Raw genomic sequence first — 18,517 nt, 5'->3', positions numbered from 1 at the left:
CATTTATTATATTGATGTAGTTTATACTTAGTTTTTTCACATCGGTAGTTGCAGTCCTTTAGCGTCCATATACTAAATGCCTCTGTTGATATGTAAACTTTGACTTTAACATAGCTATTTCCGTGACCAGTCACATGCTAATCCCTCACATTAACATCATGCTAATCTCCCAGTTACATGCTAATTTCTGACTTTAACACCCTGCTGATCCAACACTTTAACACAGCTATGTCAATGCTAAATTCTCTTGTTTGATATGTAAACTCCTTTGTCAAGGTGCTTTACTTCTCCCACCTAGCTTAAAAGACGCTGCGAATCTTAGCAGCGTTCATTGAAGCGCTGTCGCCCCGACAGTTCTGTTCCTTCACCTGAAGAAGGCTACTTGTGTTGTGGCCGAAACGTCGTGAGAATTTTATTTTATTATGTTTTATTTTTATTATTTTATTTCCATTCTACGTGGTGACTTTACCGAAAGAACCAAGAAGGTGAATCCCTGCAGTCACGAAAGCTTTGAATCGAAATTTAAGGGGAATTCTGTCGCGCGACTGCTCCTGTGCACCCTTCAGGGGGCCAAACACCCGGAGAGAAGCCTACGTCAACCGCATTGTAACTCTTACCCCCTTACCTGTACACCGTCACGTGTTTCGTGATGTTGAGAGCAGGAAATTAATAACGATCCCTGAGCTAAGTTTAAAATGTTTACGAAACGGCCGGAAGGCATTGTGCTCGGTGACGATGTCTCATTGGTGGGCACGGAAGGAAGAGGAGCGTTGCCCCAACGTGAAGTGGACCCCAAATCTGTGGCCCACTGAGCATAAGTCAGGACTCGTTATATTGGGAAAATCTATCTGCGAAGGGAAACTTTTTTCACGGCGATAATTTTCCATTAAAAAATATATATTTGTGAGATATATTTTTTCCAACAAAATACCATGATACCTGGATTTATTTTCGATTGTTTGACATTTTAAGCTTTGGTACTCTCTAGCAGGCTCACCCAGCCTATCACATCTCTCGTTACTGTATTGGGAGCATTAATTCCCCTCGTGGTTTACATGCGCTAGGATTGCGGTTGTCCGGAGCACACCAAAATCCAAGCTGTGTTGTGAAACTCGATTGCAGTAGCAGGCAACTTCCATTGTACTGGATTTACAATCGTCGCACGTGCCCATCCACGGTACGTTGACAGGGTCAAACAGAAACGTGTGATGAGGAATGCTTGACAGCAATTCCCTGCAAGTCCCCACCTGTACTGGTTTACCATGGAAGTGAAAGAGCAAAAAGAAAACATTTTTTTACATCATGTTATATGTCATTACCTAACCACACCACAGCGCAACCAAGAGTGTATTATTCTATATTTGAAGTTTTCGTGACTGCAAGGATTCATACTCTTTGTTATTTTTTTCCGGAAAAGCCACGTAGTTAAAATAAACAATTGAAAAAACAACTAATTTAGTTGTTTTTTCATTTATTTTATTTTTAACTACGTGACTTTACCGAAAAAAACAAAGAGTGTATGTGTTTTCAGATACATATATGTGTAACCGCAGCACAATGATTGTTTATGGAAATTTGCATGCTATTTTTTAATAAATTATTTGGGCCTTTTCCCAAAATTGTGCTTCTCAGTGTCATCTCATGAGACGAAAAATTGTCTAATCGAGTTGTCTATTATAATATAAGAATTAATGCTTACGCGATCTAACCCAAAGGCCTTTATTGTGAAGAATTGTCTGTTCGAAACTTTTGCACAAAGGCTCTGCATCAACCGGTCTTTAAACAGGGACCTTTCAAAGGTGACCTCACGGAGAAACCTGTGAGACCCCTTCAACGTCATCTTAGCCACACGAGGGATTGCTGAACTTCATCACATGGCCAGCTATTAAGAGAGTCATCATGACACAGTCAAAACAACATTTGAAATTTCAACAGCTGGAATTTGCCCAACGAAGTAGAAATCACAATATTTATTTGTACTCGAAGAATCCAATGAGCGTTAAAGCTTTTTTTTTGTCCACATGTGCAGAACACACCCGAGTGAAGCGAACAACTCAACTTTCGCAATCACTGGTGGCCAGGCTGACACCATCAACAGATTCCACTGGAGAAACCTGATCCGAATCGTTGACAAACGTTATTAAGTTTTTGTTGTTGTTGGGGGTTTTATCAACATGCGGCCGGAAGCCCCAGGGTTTTGAACCCAGGATCGCCTCGGGGGGTGCCGACTCAGTGCACTCTGAGCCCCGAGCCACCCAGCGCCGCTCGACACGACGTGAACCGCATCGGACGACTGGGGTGCGCGCCTATCTGTCGTCGGTCCGATGGCGACGGCAGTGCAGGCGTTACTCAAGGCCGCGGCACCAAACACGGGGGAGATGGAGCAGGAAAATCACTCGCAGGTTGACCGGCATTCGTGCGTAGCTGCAGGGAAGGTCCACGCAACAGATTCTGCGTGCAGAGTCAACGGCAAAAAGATGACGGTCGCAATTGACCGCTTTCTTCCATCGCGACTCATAACCGACATTCTAACAAGACAACCAGCCTCCGGTCAGTATTTCATGAAAGCACAGTCGTAGCATATCATCACTTCCATCAGAACAAGCAATGTGGTTATACAGTACGTTATAGTATTATACATTTCTATCACATGTGATTTAAATGAACCTATACTTCTCCAGATACATTGGCAGCACTTGCAGGTATAATAGAGTGCCGCTTGTTCGCTAAGGATAGATCTTGTTTCACGTGACCTAACTGAAATTTGTTATCTGAAACATTTCCATGTAAAGCACGAGGTAGGCATAGAGCTGGGTGGGTATCGTGTATGTAGGTCACTAGGTCGGCATGCAGGTAGCCAGGCAAGCAGGTAGGTAGGTAGGCTGCATGCAGGTGGATAAATAGGTAGGCTGGAATTTTGTCCTCTATTTATAACCACGTGAGACATTGAAAGAAGACAGACCTCGCATGTTAAAAGCGAGAATGATAACTATTTGACTGTCGTTTAAAATGCGTCACCTGAACGAGGCGGCTTATTTGCACTCATTATGCCAGCTTAAACGTTGCATAAATGTACTGCTACGAAGTCCACAGTACAACCATGGCAACCGTGCCATGGTTTGCCGACAATCTGTCCTTGAGAATAAACAATACCTTGGCGGAACATGAACATAAATTGTTTTTTCTTCTTTGGTTATTTCGGTAAAGTCACGTAGAATGAGAATAAAATAATACATTAATAAAAGAAAATAACACAATAAAATTCTCACGACGTTTCGGCCACAACACAAGTGGCCTTCTTCAGGTGAAAGGAACAGACCTATCGGGACGACAGAGCTTCATTGGCGCTTCATTGAAGCTCTGTCGTCCCGACAGGTCTGAAGCTTCATTGAAGCTCTGTCGTCCCGACAGGTCTGTTCCTTTCACCTGAAGAAGGCCACTTGTGTTGTGGCCGAAACGTCGTGAGAATTTTATTTTATTATGTTTTATTTTTAACATTTTATTTCCATTCTACGTGACTTTACCGAAAGAACCAAATAAGATGAATCCTTGCAGTCACGAAAGCTTTAAATCGAAACATAAATTGTGTTTGTTGTTGCACCTGCGTCCTGCATCCACCTGCTTTGGTGCGTCACAATTTGCACGGCACGGTGCAGCGTGACGAAACGTCCGGAGGACCGGACGAGGAAGCGTCTCGTGAGAAAGATAACTCGGGCGTGCTGCACGGGGGGCAATCGGTGCACACGCGCCCCGCTCTACTTTTGCTGGGCGCGATTCTGACGAGACGCGGGCTCATCCTCCTAGGAGGGCCCTCCGCGGGAGAGGAGCGGGCTCCTCTTTCTCCGACGCGTCGACAAACAAGTCGGACCGACGCGCGCTCGCGCCCGCAACCGCCACTGCACGCCGCGCCAAAACCACGGCGCTCGCAACGCGAAGGGGAACCGAGCGCATCAGCTGCGAGAGGATCGCCCTCTCGAGGCTAGCGGCCCTTGCGACGGTTCGAGAGGCCCCGCAACCGCTGACGCGAGCTGTCGGGAGAGTCGCGGTGGGGCGCGCGGCAAAGCACGAGGGGCACGGCGCTCCGACGGTTCGCGTGGCGCACGCTTAGGGCCCGGGTACAGCCTCGTCGCCTACTGCCCTTGGAGTCCACACGGCTCACCACGCTACCAGCAATTGTCTCCTTTTTTTTTTTAAACTCCTCTTTTACATTCTGCATTTACACACACACACTGCGGTGAAGAAATATCTACGCACGTGGCGAGATAAAGAGCTATATCACGTGAACCTCTCAGAGTGAGCAGCGTACCACCGTGTGTTGGAAAACGATGTAATAGAACTACTTCTGATCTCATATCAATGGATCTTTCCGACACTAGGTGGCGCACAATGTTGACATAGCAGAGCTGAAATAAGCCGAACAAAAGTGGCAAGCCAATTTAACAATAAGTATATTTACGTGCAGTCATCACAGCGCGGGGTGATGCCATGAACTCACCACACTTGAGAACCTGGTTTAGCCCCCCCAGCAGCTGAACTCATAACCCAAAAACCCCGACCGCCGCCGTGGTGCCAGCTCGGTGGGCCTGACGCGATGCCCACGAGCCTGCCGAGCCGACGCGTCCTCCCGCTGCCTCCTCACCTCGCTGCTGACGCTCGAGCCGAACGCGCCGAAGCGGAGGAGCCGCGCCTCCAGGCTCCCCGCCGAGCTCGAGAGGCGGCCGAGCGCCGCCAGCGAGGACGCGGCGCGACTCCTCGCCGTCACTCCCTGCACCGCTCCGCCGGCGCCGCCGCCCGGGCTGCCGGCGGCGGCGGCGCCGGCGGCGGCGGCGACGCCGACGCCGCCGGCGGCGCCGCCCGGGCTGCCGGCGGAGCCCGCGGCGCGCGTGCCGGACGCGTGCCTCCCGTGGCCGCCCAGCGCCTCCCGCTCGCGTTCGCGCGCCTGCACGGCCGCCTGGCACGTGCGCCACACGGCGCTCGTGTCCTCGAAGCGTGCGCGCGTGTCCTCGTCCACCTGCGCCGACATGGGGGGGGGGGGACACACGACACGGCGGAGACAGGGAGCGGTGCGTGTACGGAACAGAGCGTCGTCACGGCGTCGGCCAAGGGTGGCCAGAGGGTGGTGGGAATGGCGAGAGGGTGGTGGTGGCGGCGAGGGAGATGGGGCACCCAGGTGCAGGCTTGTCGTCGCCCTTCACCGCTCTAACACGAGGCCTCAGGCTTTCTGCGCTCGCACCAAGGTCAACATCTCCGGATCATTGTCTCGGCAACCTGACAGCACGATGTTCTCGCACGAAATCACTGCCGAGCTGGTGCGGTGGGCGCTGCAGCTGTGATCCAGCGTTTTTGTAAGCAAGGGTTGGTGAAATTTCGATTTAAAGCTTTCGTGACTGCAAGGATTCATCTTCTTTGGTTCTTTCGGTAAAGTCACGTAGAATGAGAATAAAATAATAAATTGATAAAATAAAATAACACAATAATATTCTCACGACGCTTCGGCCACAACACAAGCGGCCACCCGATGAAGGCCGCTTGTGTTGTGGCCGAAGCGTCGTGAGAATATTATTGTGTTATTTTATTTTATCAATTTATTATTTTATTCTCATTCTACGTGACTTTACCGAAAGAACCAAAGAAGAAGGGTTGGTGAAGCACGAAGAGGTTTGTGAAACATCAAAACTCGCTGGGCCGTAAGATGGCCTGAAGATGGTAGCTCTGCGGGTCCGTTCATACACGTGTCTCTGCGGGCTGACGATCGCTCCCATGTGCAGAACACACTCCACGTCCCATTGAAAAAAAATTACCCAACGATAAAATGTACGCGTGCGAAGGAAGAGACGACGAATTCGTGAAACAAGGGCAGGTTTCTGTGGACAAAGCTCCAACACAGAGAGAGAGAGAGAGAGGCCCCGCTCGGATCGATCTCGGTCGATCTAAGCGGGGCCGAGCCTCACCTGCTGCTTCTCGCTTGCCGTCATTCCCAGCTGGTAGTGGCCGAGAAGGTATGGCCAGACGTGGTGCCGGACGGAGGGATCCACTCCGCCGTAGTACACCAACCTCACCATCTCCGTCTCGCTCACCTCCTGGGCGAAGCGCATTAGCAGCGGTTGTCATAAGAGAGAGACGCTCGTGCCGCGGTGCCATAGGAATATGGAATTTCCACCGCTGCTTGAAGAAAAGCGGAGAACGGGGAGCTCGACTCCGCTGTACAACTTGATAAGAATATTTATTTAGACTGGAGGAGGGATCCGATGAGCTATGAAGCTCTTTTTCACAGATGTCCAGTACGAGTGGGTCAGCAAGTTAAACACATTGATCGACTGAAATTGATGCAAAGCCTAGTCTGGTGATTTTGACGTTGCAAAGACTTTTTTAAGATCACAACTGATCTTACTTTCTCAATGTGCAGTTCGTTCGTGTGGCAGTTGGCGGATACGTTTGGCGGGTGGGGTTTTGGCGGGTGCGGTTGGCATTGTGGTTGATGGTGTGCCGTTTGTGGTGCAATTTAACCTCCGTGCCGGCCTCCATGGCAGCCCAGAGCTGCCGGGTGAGGCCGTTGCTGGCGTCGCATGGCCGATCCGCCGGCACAATGTCGGTGTTCACCAGCGCGGACAGGTGCGTGCGCACCGTGCTCAGGTGCCTGCAGTAGGCGAGCCCTGGCAAACCGCAACATGCACGACGGCATCACAACTCCCGTGTCGAGGCGATCCTCCGCTGGCGCAAGTGCTGATGGCGAGCAACTATCAAGGCCCGCACGGTGCACGAAGGGGGTCCTGTGGCCAGAACCACACAACCGGCCGCGCCCGCGATTTTCCCGCACCTCCGATTGGCACGTACGGTGCGAACGAAGTTCAACATACATGCATGCCAAACCGCAGATTGTTACATAGTGCACTCCTTTAATTGAGGGGGCCCAGGACAAGTTCTGGTCACACTTACCGCTGACGTTGGCTTTTGAGCCGCCGTTCCCCACACGCACAGGCGTGTGCTCACACGTATTGCTTCGCTTGAGTGAAACCCAGATTACAACCCAGGACTTTGGCGGCGAGGGGTCAGCGCTCCGAGTGCGTATCGCCGTCCTGAGTCACTCGTCCACCTCATACTTCCCCCCTCACCATTTGTTTCCAAAACATTATTTTTTTCAAATTTCGCTCTCGGCATCGCCATTTCGTGATACGACGTGTTTAACCTCCCCCCCCCCACTGGAAGATGTCATCATGGAATTACTTCTGAATTCATCTCAATAGAATATTACCCACGCTAACGGCTCACCTTTTAACGTGCCCATCCAATAAGCCAAAATTTGGCAACAAAACACGTATATATATAAAAAAAAAATTTGTACGTCGAGTCATAAGTAAGACGGGACGGGATCAAGAGCTCGCTGAAGTTGATAACTCGATTCAGTGACGTGCAGCTGCAGCTTGATCTCAGGATCTCAGTTGTGCCGGCTCGGTGCGCTGACCCATGAGCCACCGGGCCACACGCTCACGCGCGCGCGTGAGTGTGTGTGTGTGTGTCACTCTGGGTGCCTCCCGGCTCAAATGAGGGGAGGGGTGGTGTAGAAGCGGTTAGCACGCTGTGCCACAAACCCGGCGACCCATGCTCGATTCCCGCTCACGGACAAACACCAGTGACGATTATCGGAACCGATCTTGGGGCCTTCCCTAGGTCGACTCAGCCTCAAATGAGTACCTAGTGCGATTTGTAAAAAAAAACAAAAAACATTGCCACTTGGGAGACAAAGGCGGCCGGGCGTGTTGCTGGCAACCCACCCCCTCATGTGCCGTTCCGGCCTTCATAGGTGCTGCTCGCCAACTGCACTTTCCCCAACAGTCTGTTAAGGCTACACGGGGGGTGGGAGGGGATTTGTTGTCTCCCTGCTCAAATGAGAGTGTGGCGGTATTCATCAACATCGGTGGCCTTAAGCCAGTGGTGGAAACTCCACATTCCGGGTGGAGCAAGTCTCTCCAGAGGCTCGGCATTACGATATTGCCTACCCACGAAGCGATACTGACTTTGATCAACCCCCCCCCCCCCCCCCAAAGAGTCAATCGCCAAAGCCTTCCGATGGCGAGTCGATCGATCTGGTGGCCCCGCGGCTGACGTTTGGGCACTCACAGCCGAAGAAGGCGCGGGAGAGAATTTGTCTCCTCATGTTGTCGCAGAGGCTCTTGAGTGGAGTCCTTAAGCACGCGCGGGGAAGAGACAAAGCCACCAGAGGACATGGCACACAATCAGCACGCACAGGCTTCCGAAGGAAACAAGCAATCGGAATAACTAAACGCACACACGCACGCGTTTGTCTCACTGATCTCAAGGAACATAAACCATCGGTCACGCGAACTCCGGTCGTCATCCTCGCAGCAGCAGCAGCGGATTTTGGCTCGGCCATCGAAACCAAGAAGGGCGGTCACCGCATCGCGCGGCGCTTTCAGATGCGCTTCTGCGGCCGTCTGGAACGCTCTTCCATCCGATATTAGGAAGCCACCGGGAGCTGTGCACTTTTAAATAATCTAGATTGAAAACTCACTTCTTTAGGACTGCTTTTTGTGCTTAGTTTGTTGTCCTTCCCCCGCTCCTCCGATTTGCACGGTTGGCCACGCACGGTGCGAAGGAAGTTCAACGTACGTACGTACCGGGGACGTACGCACGCCGTCTGATCTGCTGTGTGAACCAGCTGCTTAAAATAGCGTTGCCACCTCCGAGGTACAAAATAAAAGGGCCTATCGTGGGCAGAAGAAGAATACCGGAACAAGGGAGAACTACATGTGAGTGGTATCTTATTATTGCAAAAAATAAATAAATCTGGATTTACTTATTTGTTTTATGTCCCGGTGACAGCTTTCGGATTTCCCTGGGCAGCAGCTGCCTCAAAAGTGAACATACCAGGAAAACTGATGGGGCAACCCGAGACGCAGCACAGTACTGGCATTGCCCAGACAGTTTATGAATGTGCTCATGACATGTAGCAACAGTTCAAGGGTACTTTAGATAACCACAAGACACACACCCCTTGAACTGCATCTAAATGAGCGTGCGCTTAATGGCAGCAGCAAAGTGTTAAGGGACGTAAACCCTGCTCTATCCACTGCTGTGATGAACGCCCTCCCCATCAACACACACACACACACACCCCAATCGCCAGCGCGAAACATAATTTATCGAACAAAAGCGATAAAAACACGCAGTGACTGTAGATGTAAGTACATTGTAAAAATAACAATTCTGCGCACCGCAAGAGTAACAATCAGCTCGGTGAAAGGCGAGCAGGCTAACATGCGGCGCTTAAATCGACTTTTGCGAAAAGACGCGCGCACTTACGAGGCAGTTGCTGGAATACTGAGCGCGGGCGAAGGCACATCGTCGAATGCACTGCTCGTACAACAATTTACTAAAGCGTCCACATGCGAAGTCGAACGCACGTGAGCGCCTCAGCGACGCACAATGGCCGTGCGCGATCCGACTAGTTGAAGGACGAGAAGAAACTCAAACCGCTCGACAGCTCCGCCACCGCGACCACCGACGTTGCCAGTTCATCCTCACGGCGGCGGTACCCCGGGGTGCCAAATAATACAAATTGGCCGAGGCAATTAAATATTTTATTTTTGGGACACTATTTTTTTTCCAGGGGTGTAACTTAACTCCGCGACTGGGGTACCAATCAATCCGAAATCGGTGGTGCTACTCCGCGATGTTGACACGCCAAACATCAGCATAAGAAAATCCGTTATCGAACAATTCAACTTTGAAGAGTGCATCGTGTACAGCTCGTCGAGATGAGCATCGCGGACATTATGCGAGAGCCGGGTTGACTATGGTAACCGCCCATAAGGTGTATCGCCCATAAGGTTCAGTTGAAGAACGCCACGCTTTCTCCTGCCAAAGTCCCTCGCGGATGTCCTGCGGAGGGGGGCAGCGGGGGGGCAGGGGGGGGGTGGTGGTGGCGGCGGCGGCTCCGCGTACCTCTCGGCGGCGATGTGCGCGGGGTAGGCGGCGGGCACCGCGTTGGGCGGCAGAGGGGGGGAGCCGGGCGAGGCCACGCCAGGCACGGGAGCGTACGGCCTCATCGGGCTCGCCTCGCCCGTCTGCCAGAGCGGCGGCGGCGGCGGCGGGCACTGGCCGGGGCTGCCGAGGGCCACGTTAGAGGCCTGCACTTCCAGCAGGTCCTGCGAGACTGAGCCCAAAGCCACGGGGACAATAACAACAAACAAACAAACAACAACCGCCAGTCGACCGTTAATCCTCACCCGCCATTCCAGCGGAGCTTCTCAAGATTGGCCGAATAGTGAGTGGCCTCCGGAAAATCATGGACACGCGTCAAATAAATTAAGTAAATAATGAATGGGTATATATATATAACAAAGCGAAATTGTTATCGATTTTTGGACTTGTCATGGAATTTTCTTGGTTGAACACTGCACTTCGCGAGTCACTGTAAACTGTCGCTACTGCGCTTTAATTTCTGTTTTAACTACATCTGTGGCCAGGTTGCTTTTGACAAATAGGTTAATGCCTCAGTGGGCTTTTCCTGGTGGGATGGGGATGGTTTAGTTTATTTGTATATTTTTTGGGTGATGTGTTTTACCTTTCTTGTACTTTGTAATCCTGTCGTGTTTGTATTGTTGCTGTTGTAACAATACCCGCCGCTACTTGACATCTGTGAAAAAGAGCTTTATAGCTCATCGGATTCCTCCGGTATAAATAAATATTCTGATTCTGTATCATTTGTGTGAAATAAAAAACAGGATAACTGCAAGGTCTACTTATCCCAACCAATATGTATTTACATCGCAGGAGAAACGCAGGAAGCCTGAGGTTTATTTTTAAATGTTAATAATAGACTGGCTATGGGAGGATGGAGCCAGAGAAGACGACGCATTGACTCGCAGTGTAATTCGAGAGGAGACACCGTTGATTAGAACACCCTGCTGTTCATGAAATGGTGCGGACGGACCACGCAACGTCCGCTCCGTGCACTTTGTCCGTGGTATGCAGCCTCATACCAGGATACAGGAAGCGCACCTCTTTCGCAGACAGCCCTTGCGTGCCGCAAAACAGTTCGGGGACTTTTGTTGTGATTTGTTCAATGTGACGTTGCAACTTACTTGGCGAATTCAAATCGAGATATAATCTCACTTCACGGGTTTCCCTGGCTTTACGCAGGTTCGCTTTGTGCGCAATATCTGCATATACAGGGTGCTTCAAAAGAGTTTTTTAACAATTCTGAGCATTTGCAACAATACCACAAGAAGCGTCCTGCCTCCGAGCTCTGGAGACCACCTGGGGAAGATTCCAGGCCACGCGTTGACAACGATGGCGAACAAGTGGGAGACTCTTTTACTTTTTGAAGCTATTAACATACTTTTGTTAGCACGTTACAGTGTAGTATCCGTTCTTTTCCAATTGAAAACGACAGTCCCATGTAAGTGTCAACATTTTTTTGAAGCACCCTGCATACATGTGGCAAAACCTATTTTTGCCCAGAATTTGCTCGTTGCGGTTTGGATTCGTGATGTGTGTACTGTGTGTGTGTGTGATGTGTGTACTGTGTGTGTGTGTGTACTGTGTGTGTGTGATGTGTGTGTGTGTACTGTGTGTGTGTGTGATGTGTGTACTGTGTGTGTGTACTGTGTGTGTGTGATGTGTGTGTGCTGTGTGTGTGTGATGTGTGTACTGTGTGTGTGTACTGTGTGATGTGTGTACTGTGTGTGTGTGTGCTGTATGTGCCGTGTGTGTGTGATGTGTGTACTGTGTGTACTGTGTGCTGTATGTACTGTGTGTGTGATGTGTGTACTGTGTGTGATGTGTGTACTGTGTGTGTGTGTGATGTGTGTACCATTGGCGCTACTCGACAAGGCAGCCGTCTCGTGCGGTTTCGCTTTGTGCGCAAAAACTGTTTGGAACGCTTCTACTACTGCTGCGTATAGTGAGAGAAACCTGTATACATTGACGTCACATTAATGACAGTGCACTGCAGTTCCATATAATAAAAACTAACAATCTAAAAAAATGGTCTGTGACAAACAGCGGCTGTCTGCCTAAACGAAAAGGATAATTTGCAAGAAAATGCCCAATTGTTTTTACCCAGGTGTTCATAGATCATATGGTAAATTCTGAGCAATGGCTCTGCTCCAGTGAGCTTACAACAGCACCATTTCCAGATGGCCTCTTGAAATTACCCTGAATGGGCCAGCACATGAGCAAAGTGTCTCTCACCAGGCGCGTAAACAAGGAATAATCTATACCCGCAGCGTGCTTGTCTGTCCAAAGGGAAATTGCTGCCACTGACTTTATGGGTGTGGACGTCAATAAGAGACAAACTGAGATCCGTTTAGTAATCATAATTCAATGGTAATTAACTTTAAAAGACAGAGGTTTATTTCCGGCTTCGTAATTTGTTTCACAAGATTAAGGTTCAGTCTCTTTCATGAGAGCACAATAATATAAAGGAGTAGGGAAATCTACACGTGCCCGTGTTTGGTCTGTTGGGCGTCGCTTGCTTCTGAACTGGATTCCATGCAGTTTACATATCTACTTCGCATTCTGAAAACACACCAGCGGCGGCGTAGGCTGACGAACCACGTGCATTCTAAAGAGTTTATCTGAAGCTCTCCAGGGCAACTGCCCTAGAGATATGGAATGTACCATCCAAACACCAAAGCTGATCTGTACAGCACGTACAACCGAAGAGTCTAGATTTTTCTATTTAGCCGTCTGCAACATTATTTGGTGACACCGCATTGGCAGTGGTGCACGAATTTAAATAGAAAGTCAACACATTCGGCGAAGAAACTGCCTTGAATAGGATTTTTTTTAGAATAGGTGACATTTAGCGCAATGGCACTGCTTTTGAAGGCAGTGTTTTTGACGATTTTGTTGAGGTTTCTGGACAGAGTACACGTAACTCCAGCTTGCAGTGACTCGATTATTTCTAGTTTTATTCCTGATACCAATTGTGTTTTTTTTAAGCGTACCGCAAAATATCCAATTGTTTTGCTGTGATGGAAACCGCTTTGCTTTTTTCCGAACGAAAATAGTTGCCTTAACTTAGCTGATGCTGTTAGTTTCAAAGGTAAATGGAACTTTTATGATGAGATAAACATTAGCTTTCACCAGATGACACTCATTTGGTAAAAATAAAATCAACTGGGCTTGAAATGCCAACTTAAAAACAACTATAGTTAGCAAATATTTATCACTACAAAGCAGCCTTCCTGCACAATATCAGAAAAACAAACCGTGTTCAACGTCGCAAACAAACATCAAGAACGTCTGAGACACAAATGTAAAAAAAAATCAAATCACATTCTATTAAATCAAACGATCAATTATAATGAGAAAAAAATGTCATAACAAGTTTTCCTTAACGTTCAACGAAAACTGCATTCCACAATTAGAATACGAGCAACAACAATAAACAAACACATAGCGGAAGAACAACAAAAAAGATGTGTAAAGTGTGGCGTCTTGATTAAGAGCTGTAGGCAAAAGTCCCCCAGGAGGAGGCAAAAGAGAGAGAGGGTGGGCAAAGCAACGTCAGATCAAGTCCATTAATAGAGCAGCCAAGCGGTTTTTTTTTTTTACTCCGAGCCAATGCTCTTCACCTTAATTCTTCAGCCTGTGACAACTCTTTTAACCGAACCTAAGAATAAATAAAACAAATTATAATAAATCTGTATAGAAGGCCACAATATATATTTAAATATACAAAGATGCGCCCGATACATTATTTAACACTTTAGGGGTCAAACTTTGAAAATATTGAAAACAGCGCTTTGAAGTTCAAGCGTCGCATTTTTTTTTAAATTCGGTCCTCCTGTGCAATGGTCCGTGCAATGTCAAATTCACCCCCCAAAAAATACGCGTGCAGAGACCGATACGTTTCGGCTGCGGTGCCGTACACGAGAACTCTTCTCGAAGCTGTTTGATATTTGAAAAGTTTGGCCCTCTAAAGACAAAGCGTGGTGTCGCTACCGTGCGAGCATGCTTTTCCGTTGGCAAAAAAATATACGCAAACGGCAACTATATGCTGGGCGTTAAAACAAAAAAAAACAACGGAGGCCGAGTCTAAATTTCCTTTCCCAGCATTACGTCATGTAGATTGTGCGTATATTTTTTGGAAAGATTACACACCCGCAACGGCAGCCGAATTGAAATGTCCCATGCTTTCTGAACTTCTGACGCTCATATAGGTCTACCAACAAGGTCCATGGCACTGTGAAGCCTAGAAACGTAAAGCGACGTAATCAGCTAGTCCAACTGGCTTGTGAAAAAGTGGATGTTAAATATACTACTGTAATTATGAAAAAAGAAAGCATCCGTTAGTGATCTTTCCCGTGGCTCAAGTGCCTGCTGAAGAAAGGTAGGCCCAGGGGCGGCCGATATCCCACAGTTCAAAGGTCAGAGGTTAGAGGGAGGTGTAAATTTATGATTTTTGCTCTCATTCATTTCATTTGGAATTTTAGGAAGGGGGGGAGATAGGGTTGGGTCAACTCGGTGAAGAATTACAGGGGAAAAGCATGTGCTCCCAAAAAATGGGTTTCTTTTCTGTCGGTTCAGGTTTTGTCGTCCATCACCATGTGATTATTGGCATCTATCACTCAGAGGAAATGCCAGCATCAGGGCTTCAGCAATGCCCACGGCATTGGGGGCTCAGTGAATTAATTACATAAACCTCTACAGCACAAAGAGGTACATCCCACACGAATCACCTCCCCATCAGCTATGTAACCGTGAAGCTTATTTTTTACCGTAGGGGTGAAAATGGAGATTGCCTCTCCAGCTTCACACTGTCCAATTTGTGGGCCCTATATAATTTATTCCAGATTATGTGCCGTAGAAAATGTAACCTGGAGAAGTGGCTATTCTTTTGTTGGAAAGCACAAAGGGTGCTGGCAAATGCAGAGAGGCATGCCAAATCCCCAAGCAATGCCAATGACACCTGCTTGGAACTTTTAACAAATTGATTCTGTGTGGACTGCAATAACAATTTAATAATAGCTGGTGCTCTGACACCCTAACTTACATTAAGATGTGAGGTCAGGCTCATTTTTGTTTATAGATATGTGTAGCATTGACTCGTAGAAATTGTCCCAGGGCACTGGTCACATATTTGTAGGGTGCACCCAAAACCGAGGCCGCATGTTCATGCAAACCCATGGCCATGTGCGCATCGAGTACACGCGTGTACACGGTCGCACAAGACTGCAGACCCCTTTTGCCAAAATTGTGCGTCAAGTGTGGATAACGACAGCGCCACAAGAGAGAAGCGTACGTCCATAATTGTACCCAACACCCGTACGAGTGGCGAGCGATGCGGATGATGTGCAAAAAAAGCGTTCGTCACCGTGCCGCGCACTGACAGATTCTTGTCACGGGGTCGATCGACGTTCGATCCCAAAAAAAAAAAAAAAATCCACCACCGGGAATTTTCAGAGCCGCATAACGTGGTTTTGGGTGCACTCTGTAAATACTTGCAAATAAATAATAATAATGTTGTTGTTTTACAAATGCGAAATTAAAACCGACATTAGAGTGGATAAAACACAGAGCCAAGGGCGCCGCCTACCCAGGCGGGCGAGCCTTGTGTCTTCCACGGTGAGCCCCAACACTTAACCTTCGTTGTCGTGTGTAACCGAAAGCCAGTGCCGACAGAAAAAAAAGCCCAACACAGCTGGGTTAGGGATGGAGCAGACGGCCACCACGCCAGACAGGGCAGCGGAAACAGGAAGAGAGAGGCAAGCACCACCCGCCACTTCGACCCCCCACCACGCGCCCCCATTCTCTGAGGGCCCCCCGCCACCCCAAGGCCGTGTCAACAATGAGCTCCCCACTATAATCATGCCAACGATGGCAGGAGCGTCTTCGCAGCACGAGGCCCAGAGAAGCGTCCTCCCGCGCAACGGCGTTTGCATTTGCGGTCACCCCCTTGCGTCAAATTCGGCTTCTGGCCCTTCTGCCCCTGCGGCGACAAGCAAAGGGGGTTGCCTGCTAAGGCTAAGCGGAGCTGTCGTGCGTAAATACTGATGTGTGCTAAGAAAAAATACATCTGACGAGTGTCGGACCTATTTAAAAGTTGTCGGCCTACGTTAGACACACATTAGGTTATCGGTGCCTAGCCGTGGGAGAGAACGCCATCGGATAGGTTAATTGGTACAATGTTGTGAGAGGGGGGGGGGGGGTGGTGGCATAATCATGACTAAGAGAGAGAGCATGACTCCAACTGTGCTGCCGCTCATTGTTGGCACTCAGGAGCACGTCGATGGGAACTTCAAAATGAGGACGGGGGGGGGGGGGGGGGGGTGGTGGAGAGATTTTGTCCGGCATATAACTGCATGAACAATGAGCATGGTGATCGTTTCTGCTCAAGTTACGCTTGTCGAAATTAAAAAAAAAAGTTGGATATCAAATATTGAAAATATTGAGCGCTGTACGCAAAAGGGCTCGCTCGCGGAACACTCACGTTCATTGCGCGCGTGCAACTAAGGTCTCAAATAAGGATTTGACGTTGTTGCGTAGATTTTCGCTGTTGTGCCACACAATGCTGATGTGTTTTCGGGCTGTAACCGCGCGTTATTCGGCGCGACGACCCGAACTTTTACTCCCCGGGCTGGGCGCTTCTTTGCGAGTTGAAACGCCAGGCATCGTACCGAGCCACGCACGGCACAACCCTAGAACGCACCCACAGGGCTCTTTGACAGTGTTAATTAGCAAACAGTTTTTTTTATTTTTTTTTAGGAGAATCAAACACGGGAACCTTTGCAGTAACGTTGCACACGTGCTGTATTTTTGGCCGATAACTCTTTAATATAGAGAGGACCGCAGAACTTGGGCAATTGTGGGCAACGGCTCATCGCGCGGTTGCCTTCCGCTTGGCCTGTGGTTCCTCGCGCATACCAAGTCGTTGTCTCTCTCTCCCTCTCCCCCCACGAGAGTGCGAGCGAGTGCCGTGCGGCGCATTACGAGTTGACGTTCATCCTCTTAAATTATCACCTGCATTAAAATAAGAACAGCTTTTTCAGATTACATTTGGGCCTCGTTGGCTGCTGTGTCGTTTGTCAACTTGGAGTGGCAGTTGATCTTAGAAGTTTGGGGGGTTGGGGGGGGGGGGTCGGTGGCAGTGGGTGTTGCTTGTCACCCTCTTACGGAAACGCGGTCATCCCCCGCCGCCGCCGCCACCCGCAGGACTACCCTGCCCTGTTGACGAGCAGCGATCGCAAGATCCCTATCCCAGCTTGGAAAGGAATTTTGGGAAATGAGAGACGATGATTTGAAAGGCGACAGGCAGGTGGGGAGTGGGGTGGTAGGGGGGGGGGGGGCGGAGCGGGGGCGCGTGTTGGCGCACGCTTCGTACGGAGGAGCAAAACGCCGATCTTTGCCCACGTTCCGAGCGGCAAGTTGCAGAGACTTTCAAAACGACTGCAGGCTTGATGTAACCGACTGACAGGGGTTTGTTTGGAAATGTACCAACGGGTAAAGGGAATTGAGGACCGCAGCAACCTTGGTTGGCTGAAACAGACGGGGGGGGGGGGGGGGCACTGTGTGTGGGGAAATTCCCTTCATAAGGACACCGCATTGCTGTTAGTGTAAGGGTTGCGTTTGAACAATCAAGGTTGCACAATGGCCAACACTGTTGATCCCACGAGACCTCGCCAATGCCTTTCCCTTACCCTCTCTCTAAGACCCGGCAGCTGCTGCCCAGTAGACACGTGACACCTAAGGCTGCCCTGGAAGTCTAACACCAAATGGTATCGTAGTAGGGTCTTCCTTTCCCCTTGGGTCACCAAACTGGTGGAGACGATGTCAATGCCTGTCTCGGTTATCGGCTGTCCTCCAAAAATAAACAAACTATCTTAAAAGTAGGATGCTCTGTTATGTACGTATGTTGAACTTTCTTCACACCATACGGAGCCCAAATACTAGAAACGTATTTTCCATGCAATTAAAAATATAAATACAGTATAAAAACCTAAAAATGGCCCAAGCTCTGAGCTGCCTTGTTATGTTGCTGGTTACTGCTGTTTATCAATGCAGGCAGATCCGAGATGGCTAGCGTATATCTGCTTGTGTGGCCACGAGTAGAGACAACTCCATATATATATATCGTGTCATCTCAGTTTACATAAAATTAGAAATAGACGTTTTGGAAGCATGCTTTAACCAAAACTACAAAAAATCCTCCCACACAACGACAAGTTATGATACATACTGCCAGGCGGCCGGGAGAAGGCAGCAGAGCAATGGATTAAATAAAAATCAATCTGTGCGGAGCTTCTGAGCGTTATCCCCTCGTGTGTGTGGCTTTTATTCGAGTGCCCCAGGTTTCTCCCCACGTGCCAAACCCCATTAATGAAACTGGCCAATTAATTCCCCAAATCAAGTTCCTCCAACGAAGAGACTCACAGTTTTCTTAAGCAAGCCAAGATGACTATACATTTTCACCGTTATCAACAGTTGGGGGTTGTAGAGCAATAAAAAATAATCCAGAACGTTTGTGTCTGAAGCACAACCCCGGCAC

At 49.0% G+C, this 18,517-nt stretch overlaps 1 protein-coding gene across 1 annotated transcript in view; it reads right to left on the bottom strand.

Annotated features, from left to right (window-relative positions):
• LOC116950310 (small G protein signaling modulator 2-like) overlaps nt 1–18,517 on the bottom strand; it is a 171,520-nt gene that overhangs the window by 22,254 nt on the left and 130,749 nt on the right. The window contains exons 14-19 of the mRNA XM_076072471.1: nt 9,964–10,174; nt 8,119–8,183; nt 6,508–6,653; nt 5,952–6,080; nt 4,838–5,011; nt 4,640–4,795 (exon numbers count right to left, since the gene is read on the bottom strand). Coding sequence (XP_075928586.1) covers nt 4,640–4,795; nt 4,838–5,011; nt 5,952–6,080; nt 6,508–6,653; nt 8,119–8,183; nt 9,964–10,174 — 881 coding nt within the window. The remainder of the gene's footprint in view (nt 1–4,639; nt 4,796–4,837; nt 5,012–5,951; nt 6,081–6,507; nt 6,654–8,118; nt 8,184–9,963; nt 10,175–18,517) is intronic.

This window comes from Petromyzon marinus, chromosome 38 (genome assembly GCF_048934315.1).
Source record: "Petromyzon marinus isolate PM22_M1 ecotype Great Lakes invasive population chromosome 38, UKy_Petmar_22M1.pri1.0, whole genome shotgun sequence".
Taxonomy (NCBI): domain Eukaryota; kingdom Metazoa; phylum Chordata; class Hyperoartia; order Petromyzontiformes; family Petromyzontidae; genus Petromyzon; species Petromyzon marinus.
The sequence above is the reverse complement of the archived record's forward strand: the minus strand, read 5'-3'. Positions and strand labels throughout refer to the sequence as shown.